The sequence below is a fragment of the Acomys minous genome (genome assembly GCF_964271855.1).
Source record: "Acomys minous genome assembly, chromosome: 5".
NCBI classification, from domain to species: domain Eukaryota; kingdom Metazoa; phylum Chordata; class Mammalia; order Rodentia; family Muridae; genus Acomys; species Acomys minous.
In genome coordinates, this window is record NC_140494.1 from 100,738,164 (window position 1) to 100,757,030 (window position 18,867).

The 18,867-nt window shown below is 44.7% G+C and overlaps 1 protein-coding gene across 2 annotated transcripts in view; it reads right to left on the minus strand.

Annotated features, from left to right (window-relative positions):
- JHY (junctional cadherin complex regulator) overlaps nucleotides 1-18,867 on the minus strand; it is a 61,073-nt gene that overhangs the window by 16,227 nt on the left and 25,979 nt on the right. For both annotated transcript variants that reach the window (XM_084783591.1, XM_084783590.1), the window contains exons 4-5: nucleotides 7,663-7,776; nucleotides 1,484-2,133 (exon numbers count right to left, since the gene is read on the minus strand). In XM_084783591.1, the coding sequence (XP_084639717.1) occupies nucleotides 1,484-2,133; nucleotides 7,663-7,776 (764 nt within the window). The remainder of the gene's footprint in view (nucleotides 1-1,483; nucleotides 2,134-7,662; nucleotides 7,777-18,867) is intronic.

An 18,867-nucleotide genomic window follows, 5' to 3' on the forward strand; every position in this document is an offset into this window, starting at 1 on the left:
AGTCTGAGAATATATTTCATTACATTATAGGATTGATGAAACATACTTCAGTGACATGCTCACTTATAACAAGAGCTCTTTGTAAAGGAAAATAGTAGCAGGAAGAATTTCCTATATCATTCTAGTAAAAACTAAAAAGTGTTTATGTTTATTATTGTGTATATGCATGTGGTTGTGTGTCCATGCGTGCGTGCCTGCACGTGTGTGTGCATGCTGTGTGAGTTTATGTTTGTGTGAATGATGACATTCACACACACAGGTTACAGGAGGTCAGAGGATAACGGTTAGGGATCAAACTCTAGTCACTAGGCTTGCGTGACATGCTTGTGGTTTTCAGTCAGGTTATCACTTTGCAGCCTAGGCTGTCCTTGAACTCAGTATCTTCCATCCTCAGCCTCCTGTGAGTGAGATGACTGGGGCGCACACAACTATACATAGGTCAAGTGTTAAGAAAACATGCTAGCATTAGGAATGGTCTCCTGAAATGACTTAAAAACATCTTTCTTGTTATTGTTTGTAGACTACACTTAAGGAAATTGAATAACTCTAAAGAAAGAATAAGAAATAACTTTGCTTTCTCTGGCCTGAGATAGCCACTATTTCTTTTAAGATTTTTAAAGATTTAGGTTTTAATTAATTGGCTAATTAATTAATAAATCCATCCATCCATTCACTTATGGCAGGATCTTACTATGTAGGTGAACTTTCTTTCCATGTGCACTTTAGGATTGTAGAGTTCACAGCTTTTGGAGGTAACCCTGTGCCCCATTACAGGAGCATTTCCTCAGTGGCATATCTGTTAATGTTCACAGGGGACTAAATATCACAATTTCCCTAAACATTTTTCCATCATTAGATTTTCAGGTCATTTTTATAAGTAATGGTATTTCCGTGCCCACATAGCTCTCTAGGGAATGCCACTCCAGGCTGGAGATAACTTTTTCTCCAGCCATTACTCAATTCTTTCTAAGCATCGTGATTAACTTTGACTGGGTCCCTCCGCCCTCCTTCCTCCAACTTCGAGTGTCCCTAGCATGGACACAGTAGAGGAGACCCAGGAAGAGAGGGAAGACAGGAAAAATCAGGCAGGAATCGGAGGCAGGGGAGGGGTTACGTAGCCTTTTCTTCTAGCGTCACCCACCCATTGAGTCCCCTGTCCCCTTTCTCTACAGGCCTCTTGTTTCTCCTCCAGAAAACCACTTAAGACAAGGAAATTCCAGGGAGGCGTGATAGCTCTGTGGTAAAAGCACTTATGCAAGCCCTAATAACACTTAGACAACCCCAGATCCTCACACTGTCCTCTGACCTCCACACGTGCTCCACAATGTGCTCTCTCTCTCTCTCTCTCTCTCTCTCTCTCTCTCTCTCTCTCTCTCTCATGTGCACATGTGTGTGTATTCACTTGCACACATATACACACACTACCATATGCACATTAATAAAAATAAATAAAAATTTTGAAAAATTTAGAGAGAGTTCTCACCAGAGCATCTCTATGTTCTTGTATTTTGTCTCCACCTGCGGCTGTTTGGATTGCTTCTTGGTCTTCGTTGACCTGTGCTTATTTATGTCATAATTAGACTGAGGGCCTTTCTGGCTCAGGGACATGTGTCTGTAAGAAAGTTCCTCAAAATCACGCAGATCCATATCAGAAAGCATGTAAATGGGTTGCTGCTGATAGAAAAATATTTTCTCGTCTTTATGTCTGTGTCCTCTTTTTTTATTAGTATTCATTCCTGAGACAGGGTTTTTATACAATGCTCTGTCAAAAGCATGCTTGGGTAGAATGAATGTGTCCGAGGTGGCTTTGGGATTGTGGGTGAGTGCTCTGGAGTCCTGTAAATTGGTGTTAGAAACGTTCATACGAGCAGCCAGCTCATACTTTGCCGAGGCATCCCTAGGCTGCCTTTGGTTTTGAGGTTGTTGGAAAGGGTTATTCTGATTTTTTTGACTAACAGCAAGCTCTTTGGTCCCATGAGACTTCAGGCCACTTTGGTGTCTCCTGTGTTTCCGAGCCCTGGCTTTGGCTGCTTTTCTGGAAGGTTGCTGGCCGTTGGTTGCATCGGAGGACTGACCTCTTGGGAGGTTGCCTGACTTTGTGTCTTCATGCTGTGACAAATGTTCTTGGTAATTCTAAAAAAGATATTATGGTTAAGGCAAAAGTCAAAAGATGAGTACTTTTCATAAATTTGCAATTAATTCTTGTTTAAAACAGGGGGTGGGGTGGGGTGGGTGTGGGTGTTAAAACTTATAGAAATGTGAGCTCGGAGAGAGTACAGAAAGTTCTCTTCTAATTGCAGGTGATTGGAAGGTGAGGAGCTGAAGAAATGTTAGATTGTGAGACAAGAGAGATCTTGAGAGCTTAAAACAGCCCCTGTGTTAGCTCTCTGACTGGCAAGCTATATGGGCGAAGTGTCACCTAATGGAGAATTGGATGGGGAGGAGCTTTTCCTCCAAAGAGATGCACAGAAAGAATATACATCTGTGCCAACAGGTGCAGGCTTATGTTAACTAAATGAGTATTTCCAAAAATCTCACCCAGAAGTCACCAGAGGCTTGCCTGTGCCAACCAGGTACAAGTTCAATATAAGACCCAGTTCAGACCATCAGCTCTGTGTGCTCACACAGGTCAGCTGATAGAAATGACCTCTCCACCAGGTGAAACAAATTAGATCTTATTCAGAGGACTGTGAGAGAGCCAGAGCTGTGATAGGGCGTCCGTGAAGCCACAAGAGTTGTTTTGCTTTCTGTTGCTTAATATAGCCTGCACTTAGGCAATCAAACATCTGGGGGGAAGGGACCTCAATCTCAGAACGGTCTTCATGCTTTTCCAAGTCTGCTAGCAACAAAACGTGCTCCCGGTACAATAGATACCCTGTGTAACTATATAGTGCTGTGCAGCCATTTAAGAGTATTTGCCAAGGAGTAGAGCACTCATTACTTTGTGGATAATGAGCGGGGTGAGGAGGCCTTGGCAAGAAATGATTAACTGCTTATTGAAACAGTAAGATGGCCACGTGCATCGACGAGTTATAGAACTGTAACACTTTTGTCCCTTTCAGGACTCCCATGTAAAAAAGAGCCCGCCATGACCCACATCTATGCAAAGTTAATTGAAAAAAAAATGTAACCATTAGGTAGCTCATTGGAGGCCAACACTCAAACTGGGCAAGACATGCTTTTTCTTGTTCAGATTTGTTTTAGTCGCTTGGGAAGAAAGATCATAGCATGAGGATCAGTTTTAGGTTTTATTTCACTTCACTGATACACTCTGCAAGGCTGACAACGTAAGCCTCTGCACGTTCCCAAATAATAGTCATGTTCCCCACTTCTAATAAAACCACATTAGGATGCTAAGGACAAGACTGTTAAGTTTACACCAGTAATATACAGTATCATTTATAATATCAGATTTGTAAATATGTATTTGTAAAGAATGTCTTCTATTTTAAGTGTAGCATGTTTTCTTTGGAATTTGAGCCATTTGAGGATTGGCCAGGCTCTCACTGGCTCTTAAAAACGTTTGGTTTTCACCTGAAGTGTTCTCCCACCTTTAAAAAAACTGACAAAAATAGCAAATAAACCCCTCCCTTATGCATCCAGGTAAGAACAACGCTTATCAAGTCGCATGGGAAAGCGTGGGTAAAAAGACTCTACCAATATGTGGCCTCAAGGAGATTCTTTCTTATAGTGGCCCCAACTTTGTTACCTCCATTTTTCAAATTACATTTATTTATTTGTGTGTATGTGCAGGCATTGGTTTTCACCTCCCACCATGCGGGCCACAGGGATAGAGCTCATGTGGTCAGGCTTGGATGGAAAACGTCTTTGCTTGCTGAGCCATCTTGCCAGCCCAGAAATTATTTTATAATCTGACAGGTGTGTTTCTGAGACCCGGTGGCTCTTTGCATGCTGTCATCATGTTAGTAAAGGTCAAACAAGCCTCTGTTTGCTATGATCTATAACCTCTAATTCATACTGACCAATCACGGCCTCCTTTTCAGCATATGTTCAGCCTTTCACTCTCTGGGGGTGGGGGTGGGGGAAATAAAGGACTAACTAGAGACTCTCTGCTGTCACCTGACTCACATTTCCCCAGTTTTCTCTCTTTATTCCAAACCAACCCCCCCCCCAAAAAAAAAACAAAACATCTGAAGACCTGGTTACAGCTTGGTTGTAGCCATGTTGTCACCTTTGTTCCTGACGATTCAGATCACAGCAGCCCTCCTCGTTGGGTGCTTTGTCAACAAAGGCCAAAGACTCATCCTTTTACCAAACTTGAATTGTCTCGAGTGTTAAACCCTCTATTCACATAGACATAAGTGCCTAGAGATGGCATTTCAGTCCTCAGAAAGGAAGACATTTACCGACTTGATATGATTTCTCTCACCTTCCAAGTAGCCTACTTGAAATCTGCGGCTGGCTGGAGATTTATTACCCTACAATTGAGGCATCAGGTGCCACGCTTTAGGTGGTGAGACCTGAGTTCCCTGAAGTTAATATACAAAGCCATTCTCAGGCTATTTAATCTCCATCAGCGCGGAAATCCGCGATTTCATTCCGTTCTCACTAGGATTCTTTTGTTACCCACGCTGGCAATTGGTATACCCTCCATGCACTCAGCCTAACGGCTTAATGGCAGTAGGTTTTCGTGTTACATGTGGAGTGTCAGCGCTGGGAAATCTCGATGCCTAAGGCTCAGACGAGAGGGTTTTAGGGAGACCCATCTTTAGTTATCAGTGTCCAGCCACACTGTGCCATCACTCTAGCCCCGTGGAAGGCCCTGGCTGGCTGCTTCCTTCTTGTGGCTCTTCTGCTCACGTGTTAGAAGCAGAGAGGAGAATGCACACTCTTACCCACATCTCCTCCAACACAAAGGCCACTGGTGCTCTTAGCTGCCCTGACTGGGCCCTGGGGTCCTGAGAGCTCTTTCCTGGGCTTTAAGATGATCTCTGGTCCAGAGAACTTTCTGGTGAGCTTAGGTTCCATTTTTTTTTGGAAACCCTGCTGCTAAGGTTGAAGCCTGACATTACCAGGAAGCCTTGAGCTTGGTGCAAAATGACAGAGTCCCTTTGCCCTCTTCTATTCCTGGAGGGGATCCCAGACCCCATGCCCTCTACTTGAGGAATGTCATATAGACCTTAGGGAAGTTACAGGCCCAACTCCCTTCCTGTCCTGCCTGTAGAATCTGTTCAGTAAACACCTAGGATTCCTTGAATGCCACCCAGTGAAAATGAGGCGTCTCAGTACCCTAGCCTTTTGGCCACCCTGGATTTCCTCACACCTCCCTCAAAGTTCTATACATTCCCTTCACCCCTGGAATAAAGTTGATTGCAGAAGTTCACTGCCGGCCCTCAGAGTCATCCACCTCTACCCCCCATCCCATGCCTCTGCTCCCTTTGTCCTCTGGGGACCAATAGCTATGATTCCCAGGGGCCAGGGAGAACCCGAACAATTTTATCTAATATTATTTTATGCATATGTGAGTTTTGTCTACATTTATGTCTGTGTAGTGTGTGTGTGTGTGTGTGTGTGTGTGTGTGTGTGTGTGTGTGTGTGTGTGTATCTGCTGTCTGGAGGCCAGAAGAGGATGTTGGGTCCCTGGGACTGGAATTACAGATGGCTGTGAGCTACCGTGGGTGCTGGGAATTGAACCCAGGTCCTCTGAAAGAGCAGCCAGGGCTCTTAACCACTGAGCAGTCTCTCCAGCTCCTATCTAATAGTATTATTTATTTTTTTCTTCTTTTTCTCCAATATTATTATGAAACATCCAGTGTCACATATCTTTAATCCCCGCATTCAAGAGGCAGAGGCAGACAGATCTCTGAGTTCCAGGCCAGCCTGGTCTACAGAGTGAGTTTCAGGAGATACAAAGCTACACAGAGAAACCATCTTGAAACAAACAAACAAACAAACAAACAAACAAACAAATGGGCTGGAGAGATGGTCAGCAGTTAAGAGCACTGGTTGCTCTTCCAGAGGTCCTGAGTTCAATTCCCAGCAACCACATGGTGATCATAGCCATCTATAATGCCCTCTTCTGGTATGCAGGTATACATGCAGACAGAACACTCATATACATAAAATAAATAAATAAATCTTAAGAAAAGAGAAACATCTAGCATGAATTATTAATGAAGTCCCTCACTGTCAACGAGGAAGACCTCAGGTCAGATAAACAGAAACAATGCAGGTCTGCTGCTGGTGTTGAGCAGACCAAAGGTACGGCCTGCTCTTTGAAAAGATGGGGAAAGGGGCTGGCTGGTCACAGAGACTTGATGGTGATTAGTGAAAGGCTCCATGTGCTGTTTCATGCTACCATCACTGATGCTTTTGTTTTGAGTCTGGGGAGATCTTACTTCACCCTTAGGACACCTGGAAGGGTTCTGTATGGCCTCTGTGCAACTGCTGCCTTCAGTTTGGGCATATCAATGAAATGGGACCTCCAAAACCTGTGAGGACCCACAGGAGAGCACAGATCATGCTGCAGGACAATACAGTCCGAGGTAAGGTCCATGAAGAAGGCCTAAGCAGGAAGTAAAGATCTTAAGTAGGCACAAGAATCTGACACAGAAACGATGGAGCAGGGCTCTCTATTAGATCGACTTAGTGGATCCTGTCCTTCATACCCCACTGCCTGGAGACACTTCAGTCCCCATCTTTTCAACTCTTTGTGTGGCCTCCTGACATCAGCTTTCGGGAAGCTCTGGGTGAGTGACTATTGATTTATTCAGTTATTTCAGTTCTATCAGCAGCCTGGAGACCTGCTGCTGGAGAGAGAGTTTAGGGTGTCTGATTTTCTGAGTTCTCCAATGCCTGGAGGGACTTTAATGTTTTCAGCTTTACAGTTGCTTCATGTATGACTTCAGTTGGTGGTGTCAAACAGCCTCCTTGGGCTTGGTGATCTCAAAAGGCCTACCACCCCACAGGCTTTGAGACAAGGCTTCACTGTGTAGCATGGGCTGCCCTGGGATTTGCTATGTACACCAGGTTGACCTCAGACTTAGAGATCTGTCTGCCTCTGAGTGCTGGAGTGCTGGGATTACAGGCGTGTCACTATGCTCGTTCTTTCTTAAACAGGGATGGAGCCTGCTCCAAGAATGACTCCATGTAATTCCATGCACTGCCCGAAGGAAAGATCAGCTACTAATGATTCTTTTATTTCTTTTAGAAATAGCGGGACAATTTACCCATCCCCCAACTACACTTATGAGTGCCCAGGGACAAGAAGGATGCCATCGTGCTAGGATACCAGTTAGTAAGCTTGCACATTCTGCAAACTAGGCTTGGTGTGGCTCTGAGGGATCTCATCCAGCTTCCTGGACAGTGTCACCTGAGTCTACCGGGTAGCTATCGACTCCTAAAGGAAATCTTATTTTTCCTCTGCGCATGCCCTATCCTTCAGTGAGAGGTTTTGTCTGTCTGTTTTATTTGGCATGTAGAATGATGGCGTTCTGGGACAGGGGACTTTTCAAAAGCAGCTAGGGTTGCTGGAGGAGCAGGCAGGCAAGCTGTGGCTCTCCTGGGCAGAAGGCTGTCTTCAGCATAGGTAAGTATCCTAGGCATAAAATCACCCTTAAGTGACAAGAACACGGTGACAAACATTACTTCTACCCAGCAGTACCACTTGAAGCACACTTAACACACAATCTAGCGGGTGACCTTGAGCTGCTCTGCTCTCTGATGCCATTTGTCCTCAGGATCCATAGAAGTGTGTTCGACTTCTTTGTCATTCTCGATAGCCGTCTTGCCGGTGGCTCTGATGGGGCCGGAAACCTAAGAGCGTAAAACACATAGGGCAGTAAGTGGCGTATGCTGCATCATAAGTGGGTTCATTTCAGCCCCACAGTCACGGGGCTCCAGTCTGTGTCCTCTAGAGAGGGGCCCTGCAAAGAGAGGCTTTATGCTTGCTTTATAGCAAGGGTTCTTCGATTCAGTTCTCAGGCACTTATGTCAGTCAACCTTTTATTACTGTGATAAAACAAAATACAAGACAAACAATTTCAAAGGAGGCTACACAGAGAAATCCTGTCTCAAAAAAAAAGAAAGAAAGAAAGAAAAAAGAAAAGAAAAGAAAGAAAGAAAGAAAGAAAAATACCCATGTGTCTAAGTTATACAGAACCCAGTAGAACACCTGGCAGAAAGCAAAATTAGAGCTCTCCCATCTCATGGCAGGAAGAGAGCCTAGAAACAAGACATTTCAAGCTCTAGGACACCCACACCGACTCTAACAGACATCATGTAGTCTGCCTGTGTCTCCTGGCAGGCGGTGTCCATTTGTCAGTAGGAGGCTACGTTTGAAGGTCTTCCATGGGTTAAGGAGAAAAGGGAATCGTTCCCGCCTGATGAGCAGGAAATCCACTGCTGAGTAGTCCTGATGTCAGAAATCTCTCTTTTTCTTGTATTGTCTGCCCCTCTGCTCTTTGGTATAACACAGACCAGGTGACCCTGCTTCTCAGACAGCAGATTTGGTGCCAACCGACTCAGAAGTCTCTCTTACAGATTCTTAACGTTTCTGTCTCAAGATTCCTCATCCGTTCCCACTGTGACACGCTGCTCCAGCTGGGCTCTGGTGGCTAAGGTCTGCTTCTCCACCTATGAAATGCCAAGTCTCTTCCCTCCTAAATGGATGCAATTTATTTTTTAAATGTAGCTCTAGGGCTTTGCACTTATCTTGTTAAATTTCCTATGGTGGGTTGTGGCATGTGGGGTGGCCAGGTACAAGAATGCGGGATCATGGGGGCTGGATCTGACCGGCTTGAGTTCAAGGTCTCTCTCTGCTGGTGTTTACCAGTGGAGTCTAGTGTTCAGTCAGTAATGACAGAAAAGTGTATCTGTTGACTATTATGTGCTAGGTAGATATTTGACAGTGAAGACAACTCAACCCTTTGCATTAGGTATGGCATCCGTAGCTCCAAAAAGATAACATTGTGTTTCCTTTACTTTGAGTGTAACCTCATCTATCCCTAGTAAGTCCATGAAATAAGGAGCACAGTTACTAAACACATAAACACACACACACACACACACACACACACACACACACACACACACACGGAAAGAAAGTTAGGCAATATGGAAGTTTAAATGATTGAAAGTTGACCTTGGTGCTGAGACTCACAACCAAATATTGGGCGAAGCATAGAGAGTCTTGTGGAAAAGTGGGAGGAAGGATAAAAGGACCCAGAGGTGACAAGAGATCCACGAGAAGACCAACAGAGCCAACTAACCAGGCCCCAGGGAGGCTTGCAGAGACTGAAGCACCAACCAAGGACCGTTCATGGGCTGGATCTAGGTCCTCTACATAGATGTAGCTGATGGGCAGCTCAGGCCTCACGTGGGTCCCCTAGTAAGGGTAGTGGGGGCTGTCTCTGACATGGACTCTGTTGCCTGCTTTTTGATCACTTCCCCCTGAAGGGCCTGCCTTACCAGGCCACGGGGGAAGAGGATGAACTCAGTCCTGATGTGACTTGATGAGCTGGGGTTGGTGGGTTGGGGGGCTCCCCTTTTCTGAGGAATAGGAGAGGGAGGGTGGAACTAGGAGGAGAGGAAGGGGGTGGCTACAGCTGGAATGTAAAGTGAATAAATAAATTAATTTTTGAAACATTGAACTGGGGCTAGTGAGATGGCTTAGATGCAATGGTCCTCAACCTTCCTATTGCTGCGACCCTTTAATACAGTTCCTCATATTGTGGTGACCCCCAACCATAAAATTATTTTGTTGCTACTTTGCCACTATAATTTTACTACTGTTATGAATTATAATGTAAATATTTTTGGAGATAGAGGATTGCCAAAGGGGATCCCAGCCCACAGGGTGAGAATGCTGGCTGAGAGGATAAAGTGCTTGCTGTGAACACCTAGCAAGCTCATATGTAAAGGTTCTAGGTGAGTTCTGACCTTGCAAAGTTCTCTTCTGGTCTCCACATGTGTGCTGTTGTATGCATGTGACCATACTCACTCATCACACACATGTACGACAACAACAACAACAATTTTAAAAGTTGATCTGAAAGTGAAAAGAAAGCTAAAAAACAATTGCGTGAATTTTTTTCCTAAAATAGGGGCGGGGAAAATGTGCTATTAAATAATGGCTGGAATGATCATCTGCTTGTGAATGAATAACCTCTGCAAGCGGAAGACCTCACATCATAAAATAGTCCAAAGTTTAGAATGCTCAACGAAGGCCAAGAACTACTCCCCAACTTTACACCAGGGCTCCCCCTCACACAACTGCTCCCAGAAGCACCCTGAATCACAAAATAATAGCTTTCACAGCAGTGGCATAACGCAAAGGTTTCTGTTGTTGTTGTTGTTTTAATTTTTGAAACAAGATGTCACTATGTCGCAGTCCAGGCCGGCCTTCATCCTGCTGCCTCAAGCTCCCTAGCTCCGGGGTTCCAGGCCCGGGTGCCCATGCCTGGCTACCTTCTATCTCTTATTACCATGATGTTAGACAGAAACATGACTTGTTTAAAAGAAAAATCAAGTCTGTCGGGGATGAGAAACGAAGGTCAAGGGAGGAAAAAATTATAACTAGGTGACTGAACGAGGCGAGGATACTTTTTTAATCTCAAGGAGTCCTCTGGAGGGGACAGAGGAGAGTTGACCAGCGGGGTGTAGGTTCTTCAGCTTTTGCAAACGCTAAGAGAAATATAGGTTGTGCTTTGTGTAATGGGGTTTATCATTGGTGACATTAATTTCCCATCGACAACCATGCTTACATAGTTCTGTCAAAAACTTCACATATTGCTAATAAGAGAGTTGGCTGCATCCTTTGCCAGGGAGCGAAGGACACAGTTTCTGTGCACACTGTTCTGGTGAATCTTGCCCGCATCACCCCAGTGAGCTTGCTGGGCAGGTAAAACATACTTCTACATTAGCTCTTTGAAAGTGGAATGGGACACAACCTCTGCCAGCTTATTTTTTTTCCCTCTTTCTTTCTTTCTTTCCTCTCTTTTTTTTTTTTGTGAACCATTCTATTAATACCAATCAAATCGAGAAAATGATCAAATGAAATTGCATTTTGAGCATCGTAAGCTGTGTAATGTCTATTCTGTTAAATTGGGGCCTATAATTGCTTCTGTTCTGAAAAGATACAACAAAGACAGCAATCATGGCATGTCATTATCCCAGACTAGAAAACCGGCCTTTGCAGGGAGAACTTCAAAGGCTTGTGGTTCTCAAATTGCATTTGGCTGCTATTGTTGAAACGCAGGCAATCTTGATTAGGTGTTTACACTGAGGTAAGGCGCAGAGCAGAGAGCCTGAGTGCTTGGGTCTAGAGCCATTAAAAAATTGTACATTATGTTCCTTGCTTTGAAGTGAGGGTTTGTGGGGAGGAAAGCAACTCAGATTGAGGACAGCTGAGCTAGACTGGGCTGCGGTTTCTCTCTCAAAGAAAACGCACCAGGTTTGTAGAGAATCAGCCTGCGATGCAGGGAGTACAGCCGAGGCCTCGCCCAGAGCCGAGCTGTGGGATACAGGAGATCTGCATGACACACGCCGACACGTGCTTCATAAACACACTAATACCAGCCTGTAATCACCGTGGGCTGTGACCCATGTTTGCCTTTATATGGTGCCTTCTCTACTGTCTGTGTGTTATCTGCTGCGGGGAATTAGTTGAAAGGGCTTTCTTTGATAAGCTGGTCCCTAGTGGTGATGTACTGGCAACTAGCTACAGGCCCAAATTAAGTAAGCCAAAGTGTCAGATTAAAGAAACATTGTATCTATTGCATGTATATGTGTGTGTGTGTGTGTGCATACACATTGTCATGTGCAGGCCACCATGGTTCACATGCGGAGCGCAGAGAACAACTTGAGGACTTTGTTCTTTCCTTTCATCACATAGGCCCTGGGCATCAAACTCATGTGGTCAGGCTTGGCTGCAGGCACCTTTACCTGGTGAGCCATCTTGCCAGGCCAGAGTCAGGGTTTTTTTGTTTTTTGAATGTCACCATGGTCGTGATATATCAGCTACTTACACTTCCCCTTTGGGCATAATCACTGTCTCCAGTGAGGGTTTCTTTATTCGTCTGGCTAAGGAGTGCTCAGAAACACTTACTCCTGTCACATTCCTCATATATTTGCCCTGGTTTGTTTTTACACCTGCTCACGTTTCCATGGTCAGCAAAGAGAGATGGATTCAGATTCTGCTACTGTGCGGTGGCTTCGCTGACACTTAGCACCGCTGCCTAAATTATCAAGGGGTTTTGTGTTTTTCAGCTGCTTAGAGACAATGCATGTGCAATATTTGGACTCTGTTGCCAGCCTGTCTTCATCCCTATAGAACACTACAGGGTTTCTTTGTGTGGCCCTGGCTGGCCTGGAACTTGCTCAGTAGACCAGGCTGGCTGTCGAGGAACTCACTGTGTAGACCAGGCTGATCTCTAACCTGCCTCTGTCTGGCAACCAACACTCGCTCTGTGTGTGTGTGTGTGTGTGTGTGTGTGTGTGTGTGTGTGTGTGTGTGTATTCATATGTATATTTTGTAATGTTCCTTTTCAATAGCAGGTTCTGGAGCTGTTAAGACCCCCAAAGTGATCATTGTCTCCTACTTGAAAACACTTTCTTACTTTTCCATTGCCCTCGATATTTACAAATGCGCAAGATATTTACAATCTTGGGTTCCCAGCCACTTCTTCCGGCTTGGATCCCTGCTCCTTTCCTGACTCTTTGCAGTCCCACTGGTGGTCATGTGGACCATCATCTCTGGGTCTGTGTGAAGGCTAGTCTCTGCTTGCACACTACCCTTCACTTTGTTGGCTGTATTTATTTTATTGAGGAGAACACCTAGGGAATTTGTTAATGCTAGGTAAGCTACATCCTTACCCTCTAATTTTTTTTTTTCTTCTAAGACAACATCTCATGAAGTTACCCAGGCTGGCTCCTAACTCACCATCCTCTGCCTCAGCTTCCGGAGTAGCTGGGATTTCAGGTCTCCTATCCACAGCGTCGGCCTTGGTGCAAATGTAACTTCCTCCATGAAGTCTTCCTTGATTGCCACATGAAGCAACCATAGACACACTTTGTATTTTCTCTTTCCTAACAAGCAGTACCCTGTGGCTTGTGTTTCTTTCGCCTCCGCTTTAGTTGGGGTTATCATTGCTGTGAGAAAGCACCACGACCAAAAACAACTTGGGGAGGAAAGGGTTTATTTGGTTTACACTTCCACACCATTGTTCATCACTGAAGGAAGTGAGGCCATGGAGGGGTGTTGCTCACTGGCTTGCTCCCCATGGCTTGCTCAGCCTGCTTTCTTATAAAACACAGGACTGGTGGCCCCACCCACAATGGGCTGGGCCCTCCCCCATGTATCATTAAGAAAATGCCTTACAGCTGGATCTTCTGGAGGCAATTTTTTTTTCTCAATTGAGATGGCCTCCTTTCAGATGATTCTAGTTTGTGTCAACATGACACATCTTGTCATCACACCTTTCTTTACTGAAGTTCCATGATGGCAGAACGGAGGGACTAGGGCTGGGCTGCCATGTTGTACAGATCAGGACACTGTGCATTTCTACTTCCTAGTGGCTCTGAATGTGCCTGGCATACAGATGGCCAACAAATACAACTAGATGATGAGTTGGACCCATGTTGTCCCCTGAGCTCTCCTATCTTCATCAGAATGGATTTAATTAGTTCTCTGTTTACACAGGTTCCATATCCATGGGGTCAGCCAGGGCCTGGGGCATGGCTTTGTTATAGAGTTACCTCCCTAGCCTGCACGGGGCACTGACTTCAATCCCCAGTACCACCAAGGGAAAAACCAAAACAAAACCAAGACCAAACAACAAACAAAACCAAACAGATATCCAACTGACCATGTTTTTTTGTTTTTGTTTTGTTTTTGTTAAAACAAACAAACAAACAAACCACCAGTACTGAGCATGTGCAGACTCAATCCCGAACCCCATCACCCCCAGAATAATATGGCATAATAGCCATTGAAATTTTTTAAAGTTATGAATTGACATAAGCAAGAGCTGTCAGACAGTACACACAAGCAGGTGCATAGGGTTCACACAAATACCACACCACTTAATAGAGGGACTTGAACTCATCAGATTCTAGTGTCTGAGAACGCCCCCCCCCCCACCCCCCATGGATATTGAAGGACAGTTAAGTCTACTTAATTAACCGGGCAGGTTTGTGGTTTATATTAAATCCAGGCAGTCAACTGCCAGCGAAATGGTTTGGGAAGTAGGGCTTCCTCTTCTATCCTATTCTTGCTCACTGGGCCCCAGGTCCACTGGGCCTTCAGCCCCCCAACTTCTCACTGTTATCCCCTCTCCATGAACGATCTTCCTCCAAATATTTGTGTGCCATGTTTTCTCATGGTCCCCATATCCTCAGAGAGATACTGCCGTGCAGCCTTAGTTTAAATTGTGATTTCCTTAGCCTCTTGGCAAAGCTTTCCATATCTGCTCTGCGTCATCTCTTTCTTATTGCTAATGTGTTATGTCAATTGCCCACCCTTCCTACATCCTCAATAGGTCTCTGTATCCAACCATCCCACACTTCTTTTCTTTTTTCTTTGTTTCCTCTTCTTACCATAAGAGATCAGGTGTAGAATTTTCTGGTGGCTCAAGAGTTTTGGATTTGGGAGCATTTTAGGTTTGGGGTTCGAGATTAGTGACTCTTGGTCTGTAGAGCAGTTTCTAGTAAGCTCTGGTTTGTTGACATGTCTCCTTCCCTCTCCTCCATGAGATCTCAGGAGGAGGCATGCAAACAGTAGCATGACATGACCACAGGTTCACAGCAGCCTGGGTCATTTAATACAAGTGACAAAAGTGTCATTCACACTGCTTCTGACTTTGATTCAAATTAATGCAATGTGCCCCAGGTAAGACATCACAGAATTATCTAAAGTATGTCTTTGAGAGCTTAGAAATGACTCATCCTTGAAAATGATTAATTGTGTTAAATTTCCAGTTTTCAGAAGGGCACGCGAAAGCTACGTGCGAAGTTTTCTTCTGTGTGGATCGCTTTTCAGTCACGTGGGTTTAATGAAGTGTCACTCTACAGTGCTGAGCAGTGCCCACCAGAAGGATGCCTCAGAAATGTCTCATATTGAAAAAAACTATAAAGTTCAATTGGAATTACGTAGTCATAAGTAAGTGCTCTTGTGTTGGTATAGGACAAAATAAGAAAATCTATCAATCAATGAACAGACCCAGAGTCCCTGCTGGGAAGACGAAGAATTTCTACAAGTGCTGTGGAGCCGGATATCAAAAGCAGCATTGAACTGAAACAGTCTATGAGAGAGGAGTCTATGTTTTCAACTAAATAAAGGTATAAAAAGATGATCATAATTTAAATAAGATAAAGTTAAAGCTAACAGACAACCCAAAGCTTTTCTTAATTCAAAGCCACAGAAAAGGAGAGCAATTTAGTACTTGGATAACGGTCTTATCAATAGGAAAGTGTAAATTCATCTAAGCATTAATAATAAATACGTCATATCGGGCTTATGTGACATTAAAAGCTTCCACATATAGAATGCCATTTGAACATCCCAACAATCCTGACTCTGCTGTAGAAAGTAAACATTTGTTTCATTGAGACAGAGTCTCATGTAGCCCAGGCTGGACGTGAGAGCTCAAGGTGTCAGAGGATGGCCTTGAACTCTTGACTGCTTCAGCTTCCCAAGTGACAAATGTGTACCACCGCGCTGGGTTTATGCAGTCCTGGGAAGTCAGAACCAGGACTATGTACATTCTAGTGAGCACACTGGTAACTGCGCTACATGCCCAGTCCTAGAAATCAGACCTTTGTAACCTCACTTTAGCCAGGAAAATGAGGCTCCGCATGCTTCTGTGTTTGCCGAAGGCAAATAATGGCTCTAAAAGTAAAAGGGTTCAGGCCAGCAGGGTAGCTCAGCAGGCAGAGGTGCTTACCACTAAGCCACATGACCTGTGCTCTATCCCCGGAAGAGAGAATTGACTCTCAAAAGTTGTCCTTGGACCTCTGCATATATATGCTCCATGACACGCATGTACCTCTACAAATACACAATATCACACAGAATAGAAAAAACATGTGGCAGAAATAAAGGACCCCAAGTCACACTTTTTTTTTTGCTTCAAATTACATGGCTAAACTCAATAATTACCTACATTCTCTCCCTCCCTCCCCACATTTCTTCCAAATTTTGGACAAAGAAAGAGTATTTTAAAATTAATTTCTTTGGTACTATTTAGTTATGTGTGTCAGGGCTGAATTGGTCCATGACCTTGAGGAGCTCACAGTTATGAAAATGCACGCGCGCGCGCGCACGCACACACACACACACACACACACACACACACACACACACACACACACACGGGGGGGGGGGGGAGGGAGAGATTGAGAATGGTGTAATGGTGTAGCACTCTAGGTTCCGTGACAGTTGTTTAGGTGTGAGGAAGGAAGATGGAGGGAGGATATTTAGGTGTCTTGACAGGGCAGAGACCTCTGAGTTGAGACCATAAAGGAATAGAAGCCAGGAAAGAGCGGTCTGTGAACAGGGGACAAGTAGGTATCCAGAACACGTGTTGGTTTGGGAACTGTGAGCCCAGACAATAGCTGGAGTACTAGATGCAAGTAGGGAGGGGGTAAACAAAGAGACCAAAGGGCAGGAGGGGCCGGGTCGGCAAGGGCTTTTCACATCCTCAGAGTCTGCATTTTATCTGCAGGAGTGGTGATACACACCTTAACATCCCAGCACTGGGAGGCAGAGGCAGGTGGAGCTCTACAAACTCAAGGCCAGCCAGCAAGACCCCAAACAAATAAACAAGTCAACAAAAAGATAACAGGAAGATAATCAGAGCTGTAGCCAAGCAGGCCTCTAGGGAGGTCACATTTGAGGAGGGGAAATGGTGAAAGGATTATGATATAAAATTATAATTTAAAATCAAAGCGATAAATACTGTGTACACAACCCAAAGCTATTCATAAGCTCCTTATCTTAAATCCAAAGCCCAGTGGTTCAAAGCAATTATTAAAGAGAAGTGCCAACTGGGTGGATGTAAGATTGCAGCGTTCAAAGGCTAGTAAGATGACTTCGTGGTAGAGGTACTTGTGGCCATGCCCAACAACCTGAGTTTGATTCTTGGGAACCATATGGTGAAAGGAGAGAATCAAGTCCCACAAGTTGACCTCTGACCTCCACATGATGCAGTGGCACGCACATGCCAAATAAATAAATAAATAAATAAATAAAGTAAGTAAGTAAGTAACAATAAAAATGGGAGGGTTCTGTAATCCATGGGCAGAGTTTGACTAGGCATGCTCAGGAGACAGCATTTCCAGAGAGGATCAACTGAGAGGGTCAGACTTGCCTTGAGTATGTGTGTCCGGATCCCATGGGTTGGCTGTCTAGATGGAATAAATGGGGGAGATGACATACCCCACTTCCTGGCCAGTGTAAAGAGAGCTTCTCTGCTCTGCCACACCCTCTTCACCGTAATGGACAGAAACTTTGGTTTCCTATAAACCTTTCTTCTTCCAAGCTGTTTTCTCTCAAGTGTTTTGTCACACCACCACCACCAATGGCACAAATTCTGACTAAAAGGGATTCCTTTTATAGATAGGCTTTGAGTAGCCACACCATAGATGGCACGTTATATACAGTAGACCTCACGTCATACTCAAGCACACCAGGTAGGTCCTACTGTGTTGTGTCCTTATGTCACCTGAGATCCTATCTCTACTTCTGGGCACTGCCACAAGATAAGAAAAGACCATTTAGGAGAGCCAATCCCTTAATGGTTTCCTTTCTTTTCCTATAGTGAAAGGACTGTGTACACATGTCCACACATATATGTATACATACATATATATACATTTGTGCATGTGTTTGTGCAGGTCTGAATGTGGAGGCCAGAGGATAACCTTGGATGTGTTCTTTCTCAGGCATCCTCCTCTCCATCCCCTTCTTTTTGCTTTTTGTTTTTGTTTTTGTTTTGAGACAGGGTTTCTCTGTGTAGCCCTGGCTGTCCTGGAACTCGCCCTATAGACCAGGCTGGCCTTGAACTCAGATCTGCCTGTCTCTGCCTCCATAATCTTGCTGGGGTTAGGGGTTAAAGGTGTATGCCACTACTGCCCAGCTGCTTTCTTTTCTTTTCTTTTTTTAAGACAGGGTCTCTCACTGGCCTTGAAGGTCACCAATTAGGCTACGCTGGCTGGCCAGTGAGCTCCAGGGCCCCGCCTATCTTCCCCTTCTCAGCATACGCTACTTTTACCAAGCCTCCCCACCCTCCCAGGAGTTCTGGGGATCAAACTCAGGCCCTTGCGCTTGCTGAATGAGCCAACTCCCCAGTCCTATTATTTTCCCTATACTGCAGATCTGCCATATGTTAGGAGCTTTGTATAAAATATTCAGATAGTATTCCAATACAGAAGTTGACCCCGTAGATAAGCAAGATAAGATTTCAAGGAGTTGCTTGCTCAAACACTTGGCAAGTCCTCTGCTGAGAGCCAGGATACAGCCCTCGATCCTCTGACATCCCAAGCAAGGTTTTATTTCAGTTTTATCTCCCCTACCCTGTAATGAGAATCTTGTAATTTTAGTTTCTTTAAAAAACACGGAATTGCTTTGGGAATACGTTTTCGTTTGTGTGGGGATAAGAGGCTGCCTCACAACGGGTGACTATGATTTGCCTCATGCTCTAGCAGGGGTGTGTGATTTTGCCAGCTGCCCATCGTTTCTGAGTGTGTGACATTTGGAATCCTGGGAACTTTTCAGAGGGTATATATAGATGCTAGGTCCCCAAGAGGCGGGGTTGTTGCTGTTGCTGGCTGGTTGGTGGTTGGATGTTGTCAGTTGTTGTTTGTCAAGTAGTCATGTGCAAAGAAACAACAAGAAGAAATCAGGTATCA